Here is a 7,053-nt window from a genome sequence, read left to right as displayed (position 1 = left end):
CGCACACTCAACATAGCCCCGCACTAGGGAAACCCTGTGTCGCGGGTGCCATGGACACACACATAGACAACCACAAATTACACCCAAACTCACGAGAGAAATAAATGTAGGTCATACAAATATTTCTCCCGGCCCGGGAATCGAACCTGGGACCTCTGCGTGGCAGTCCGGCATGGTAACCGTTGGGCCACTGAGGCAGTTGAAATGTGAATATATAATGAAATGTGAATAGCAAACAATTTTGACAAATTTCATAGTTAGAGCAGACTCTAATTTGTCAATGAATTAAATGTCATTGTGTGACATGCGTGAGAAAAATTTTTATTTGCCACCATTACGCCAGTCGTAACACGCGGTTCCGGAACACACCACAGAGAGCTTATAATAAGCGTATAGACAAAGCACTCATATGACGTTTTTATGAAACTCGCCTCCCGGCTCCTTTCATCAACCCCCACTCGCTTTTACAGCCTTTCATTATGTAACAGTCACAAAAACTACTATTTTACACGGGAGCAAAATTTACCCCGAGCCTTTTAAATTTCCACACGTACATTCCCAAGCAAGCAAGTTCTTAACTGCAACGAACGAGTATCACCGTCTACGGTGCAAACCGACATAAAATTATATAAATGATTATTGATAACGGCGAAGCACTTACGTGTCGTTGGCGGAGGGCGACTCTCCAGACGTCACACTCGAATGCACCTGCAAATCGGTTGGTTATTAGCGTTATATCCAAGAAATCAATCTTGATATTTATACCCTTTTTAACCACAAAGAGAACCTATTAACGCCAGTTCCCACCAATCAACAGAGTTAAGTCCCGTAATAATTAAAGTAATAGAAGTCCTGATGAGAAAGACCGTCTATGGCAATACTGCCATCAAACGTTATTTATTTATATTTTGACCGCCAAGCAGTAGTGACCAGAAATGATAATAATGGCTATTAATTATACTCCTATGTTATTTTTCAACTGTTGTCAGTTTTCCTGTTATTCTATTGTCTAGTAGCTTTGCACACATTATGCCAATATTAATGAGGGTAAAAATTATATGACCAGTTATGTTTGAATTACTGTTGGGTAATGGGTAATTTTCCGAATAATTTCAAGTGGTGGAAATTTTTCCAGAAAAAATTCTAAACAATTGGAAAAATATAATTCGAATGCTTTCTACGTCTAGATATATCTTTTGATGTTTGATTTGGCGTGAATCATAAAATAAAATTATATAGCTAAACGCGAATTGGAGTAAAACGAGATTTAAAATCATTGGACAACAGCGAAAAAAGGACCATAATTTAAAAAATCTTTAGCCATTTTCTATCGTTTTCGTTCAGTATCTTCAACTTTTGACAGGTGTGAACTCTTAAAACGTGGAAAAACACTCATTTTGCTAAAAAAAAGTTTTTTTTTTTTTTGAAATTGGAAATTTTTCCATGACCCCACACTAGGTTGAATCAATTTGAACTCACAATTGAAATCCCACATTGATTATTATTATATACAAAACTTTCTTTTTATGTGCAAGCCTTTTGAAAAAACTATTTTTGCAGTATTTTTATACACTATCAAAATATAAAAGTGTTAAAACAAAGTAAACAAAGAAGGATGGCGACATCCCGCGTATTTTGTGACCCGTGTTTTTGACGACGTGCATTAAGGAGACCTATCAATACTTATGATTCATTACCAAAGCATCGAAAAAGATAATTGAGTACAGCCTGTAGAAGCTGGGGTTATAAAATTTATATAGGTTACGTTTATAACATCGACCTGTATTTCGCTTCAGATGTTTGTTCGTAGTAGCAGAAAACAACAAATTTTCAGTTTGTTCCCAAAAATAATAAAGAACTTCTCGAATATTCCCAAATCTGCCAAACTCTGCCACATTTAATATAACTTGTCATGTTCTGCAGCAATGAAAATGAATAAAAATTAAATCTACCCAAATGACAGAAATCTGCAACAAATGGTCACACTGTTCTCTGTGACATTGACATTGGCAAGAGGTCTCTTGTCAAAACGTTCCTTTGCAACTTTCATTGTCTCTCATTTAAATATTGTCTAAATATTTTTGTCACATTGTTTTATTTTTTCTTTATGTCATTACTTTTTAATTGAATATTTATTTCATTCATTCATTCATACATTGGGTATTTTATAGCTTTAATGTTTTATGTGTGTACTATAAAATAACCAATACTTCAGGTAGGTAAACATTAAATCATGTTTAAAATGAAACGTGCGTACAAGATCGTTACCTAATCTACGGTCGAACTGAATAAATTGCGTAGTGTTCATGAATCTATTCTAAAATACAGTGTTTTACAATTTTTTTATTCCCCCAACTTTTAAAAATATACAAAAATATATTGGTAACTAGGCATAAGCTAGAACGCTAAATAATACTAGCATAGTCCACGAACAGCTCTTCGTCGTTATTGGAGCAGCTTTCGCCATCATTCTTTGATAGTTTTACAATGTTGTTGACAGTGATTATCGTTCATCATCATGATCAACCCATTTATGCGTCCCACTGCTGGGCACGGGTCTTGTCTAATCCCCTGAACCCTGACCCCCTGACTATAACTATTAACCAAAAAACCAAAACAAAACGGCTATTTCGGCACCAGTTGTGTTTAAGTGAGTTGATGTTAATTGCCTGTCGGTATTAAATATTTAAATCTTAAGAATAAAATCTTAAATATTAAGATATTATGCCAAAAATATAAAAACGTGATTGTTTTTTGTTTATAACATCAAGTGACGGGACGAACAAGTAGTGCGCCTGATTGTAAGCTACACGTCTGTCCATAACAGTTACAGTGCCACTCAGAGCTTTAAATTGCAAAGATCTGAGGGGCACTGCCACTACACCCGTCACCTTGAGACATAAGTTAACAAGTCCCACGTGCCCGTAATTTCATCAGCACCCTTACCCTTCAAAATTCGAACCCAGTAATGCTGACATAAGGTGGCAGTACTTCCTTGAACGAACTCTTTAACAAGGGGCTCTACTGCTACTAAACTAGCTTAGGTTTGTTTGTGGTTTCAAATGTGTGAGTTATAATAGTAAGATAATAGATAATAATAAAGTATAAAATTGAAAAGTGAAAGCACTGGAAGGTTATAATCGTGGGCTTTGCAAATGGGATTCGTAGCATCGTTAAATTGTTTAGGTAGCGCCATTTGTTTTTCTCGCTTACTGTTGCAAATTTGCATAACGCAATAATAGGATAATATGATAACAAGTTAACTACTTGCACATTGAGTAAGTATAATGCGTTATATTATTTGCTGTTGTAATAATGGCCATCTCGAAATGTTCACATTGGTGCGTTCCCGTTTGAAGGGGAAGGGCGCCGGTGAAGCTACAGGCATGGGAGTTGTCAACTTTATGTTCGTATGTGTTTTTAATAGCAGGAGAGCTCCTTGTTAATACGATTAATATAATAATGATTTATATAACGTAATAATTGAAATGCTACTAATTTACTTCTCAACAAAATGTAAGTCTCAGCAAGCAACTACTGGAGTGTACGTTTGCTCCTTGCGAAAGAGTTCGTCCGGGGAAGTGCGGCCACTTGACCTATTCTGCCGCCAAGCAGTAGTGTGAGCGTCACTGCGTGCCGGCTTTGAGGGCGGCACATGGGACCGGTCGACTCGCGCCTCAGGGCGACGGGCGCAGGGGCGCAGGGGCGCTTGGAAGCCCCGAGGCCCTGCGACCGCCGAGCAGGCGCGTGACGTCACTGGCGAGCAGGTTCGTGACGTCACTGGCGAGCAGCCGGCGGGCGGCGGCCGCGCCGCAGCAGGCACCTTGTCGTTCCGGCGCAGCGAGTCGCGCCAGCGCTCGGGCCCCGGCGCGGGCGCGCGCCTGCGCTCGTCGGCCGCGGCGCGCTCGCACCTGCGCAACAACACGGTCAGCCGGCCCCGCCCCTTCCAAACCCCCTCCCCGCCCCGCCCCTCGCCCCGCCCGCACGCACCCGTCCCTGCCCCTGCCCCGGCCGGGGCTGCGCGGCGCGGCGCCGTCGGGCCGCTCCAGCTGGCCGTAGATGACGTCGGGCACGATCCGGTCCAGGCGCTTCTGCAGCTCCTTGGCGGCCTTCTTGCCGCCGCTGTTGCGCTCCTCCAGCTTGTCGCGCTCGATGCCCATCAGCACGCGGTTCGTGTACATCTGCAACGACGGGAACTCGGGTGGCGCTCTTTATTATAAACATTTTTACACGTTCGCTCGTGCAATACTTATTTCAATTGTCATAAACCGAAACGTACAAAACTGCATAATTTCAACCTCCTGAATTGCAATTATAGCAACGTATCGTTGCCCCTTAAACGAATTTATGACTCGTGACGACTGTCCAGAACGGCCATTCTTTTTCATCCCTCTCATTAATATCAACCGTTATTTTTCATAATGAATACTATTGTCAACATAAATTATATTTTCATAAATGTACTGTGACCCCAATGTAGGAACAATAATTCCTTTAAGCTTCTGCCTCAGACACTCTGAAATCTAGATTGAAAATTACTCTAATCCCACAATTTCACAAAACAAACATTCCACGAATACCGGCAACACTAACTCAAAACAAAACACCGCACGCCATTAAACTGTGTAAGTACCTGAAGTAAACCATAATAGCAGTTTCTATAACCAAAAGTTGAATTTTTTAAACCGCTTACACTACAGAGTTGCGCCATTTCGACATAGAGTATATAACCAGAAATAGAGACGAAATAAGGTCCATACATTCCTGGTAACACATTAGCGATACAGCTCTTATAAATATCAACTCTCGTTTGCACTGAAATATAGACAGGCCAACTACTGTACACATAGTACACATAGGTACGTCTCCGTATATTCCAAAAAATATTCTGTATTTATTTTAACAAAGATAATATCTCTAACAATGAGGGCTGTTCCATTTAGTGGTGTGGAAAAAACAGCAAAACATCTAATTACAAAACAAACGAAATCACATTTCATCGGTAATTAAATATTAAATTGTAATTTTGCAATTTTCGTCTATTCTAGCAAAGCTCAAGTTAACTGGTCGATTTGACGTGAAACAGTTGACGACACCCGTCAAATGTTTCGAACTCGGGCTAGCCAATCGGAGCGCAGTTGTCACAGTAATGATATAGCAGAATAGTTTACAAACAAATTAAATGACATTTCGTCTCTATTTCTGGTTATATACTCGATGCATTTCGGTAACTTAGTTACATAGGGCGCACTATAAGTTTCCGGAAGTGGCCCCTTACATAAACAATATTTAAAAAGTAATTACAACGTTTGAAAATGGAACTCTTTGGCTGTAAAATACATTTTGTTTCATCTGACTGTCACTTGTTTTTACATTGTGGCGTCATTTTAGAAATTGGTTGTCTACATCACCATGAATTTAACTCATAAAAATTTTCGTAGTATAATTTTCTACGACTTTAAGTGTAATTGAACAGCTCAGCGGAGCTTCACTCGGCTTCAAACTGCTTTTGGCGACGAAGCACCATGCAAGACGACTATTTGTAACTGGTTTGCAGAATTCAAACGCGGTCGTGTGAATCTCAGAGACGAATTTCGTGATGGTCGCCCGTCCACTGCTGTGAACAACAAAAACACCGATGCTGTGCGCCGTATAATCAAAACAGACAGGCATGTGAAATACCATGAGATTCGGGCATCTTTAGGCATAGGCATGAGTCAAATACAATCCATACTACACAAACATTTGGGTGTGAAAAAGCTGTGCTTCGGTGGATCCCACACAATTTGACTGAGGCTCAAAAAACAGATCGCGTCTCTTGGTAAAATGCCATGCTTACCAGATTCAACGAAGGGTGACGAAACTAGGATTTATAGTTACCATCCCAAAACAAAGCAGCAATCGAGCGTATGGGTCTTTCGAGATGAGCCGAAACCAACCAAAGTGCGCCACGATGCAAAGTGCCTCTAAGCAGATGATTGCTTCTTTTTTTAATAAAACTGGACACGTAGCTACTGTTGCTTTGGAGAATCATTGTACCGTGAATAGTAATTGGTACTACTCACACTGCCAGACAGACAAATGAATTTTTGAAGGTGAACAACGTTGACCTGGCGCCTTGTGATTTTATTTATTTCCAAAAATTAAGAAAAAGTTACGCGGTCAACAATTTTAATCACCTGAAGAGGCTGTCGAAGAGTATGAAATTTATGTTTCAGAGATTGTCACGGAGGAGTGGCATAAATGTTTTCAAAATTAGTTCATTCGAATATGAAAAAGTGCATTAACGCTAACGGAGAATATTTTGAGAAACAATAAATTCATTTCTGACCATTTATAGTATTTTCTCCTTATTCATACCGGAAACTTATAGTGCGCCACACGTGTTTGTCGACCCCATTGCAATTTAGCACCTAAGGTCTAAAAATGCAACTGTAACAATCGTCAGCAAACAATACTACCTCATGTTCCCCTCCCTCTTTCAGGCTAAGTCGTGAATATAAAATCAAAATGAACCTAGAATTGAACCTTAAGAGACGCCTAAACTAATTGCAAACACTAACAAACGTTAACATCGACCTTCTGTACCACCCTATCACTCAAACGCAATTTAAGATGGACGAGGTCACGGACCGCCACGGCATAATAGCGATGTTTCATAAACACACTAACAAATGCCTTTGAAAGGCCACAGAATGCACGAATTATAAACATCTTGCAAGTCTTTCCGTGCATTAAATATTATGTTTCATTAATTCGATACCGGCATCGTTTGTTGAACCAAATTGATTAGAGACATTAAGGCGAGCCGCCGGAGGAGAAGCGGGAACAACTATTTTGCTAGATCAAATGGTTTAGATATTTACTATTAAATAACGGTCTTACAAGAAATATACGATACACAAAAGGATATTGTCTGAAGAATGTGCTAATTTGTAACACGTAGGATGTACTTTACCCGAGCACAGAAAATCCTGAAAACTGTTTAAAATAAAAGTCTAAAACGAATTATTTAAGAATAAAATATCCAACTTTGTACATAATTTTTATATG

At 39.7% G+C, this 7,053-nt stretch overlaps 1 protein-coding gene across 1 annotated transcript in view; it reads right to left on the bottom strand.

Annotated features, from left to right (window-relative positions):
* Positions 1-3,927: 3,927 nt before the first annotated feature.
* LOC113238844 overlaps positions 3,928-7,053 on the bottom strand; it is a 6,056-nt gene continuing 2,930 nt past the window's right edge. The window contains exons 6-7 of the mRNA XM_026475688.1: positions 3,991-4,181; positions 3,928-3,943 (exon numbers count right to left, since the gene is read on the bottom strand). Coding sequence (XP_026331473.1) covers positions 3,928-3,943; positions 3,991-4,181 — 207 coding nt within the window. The remainder of the gene's footprint in view (positions 3,944-3,990; positions 4,182-7,053) is intronic.

Source organism: Hyposmocoma kahamanoa, unplaced genomic scaffold, assembly GCF_003589595.1.
Source record: "Hyposmocoma kahamanoa isolate Upper Pololo Valley unplaced genomic scaffold, ASM358959v1 98469, whole genome shotgun sequence".
Lineage (NCBI taxonomy): Eukaryota > Metazoa > Arthropoda > Insecta > Lepidoptera > Cosmopterigidae > Hyposmocoma > Hyposmocoma kahamanoa.
This window is presented reverse-complemented; position numbering and strand designations above follow the sequence as displayed.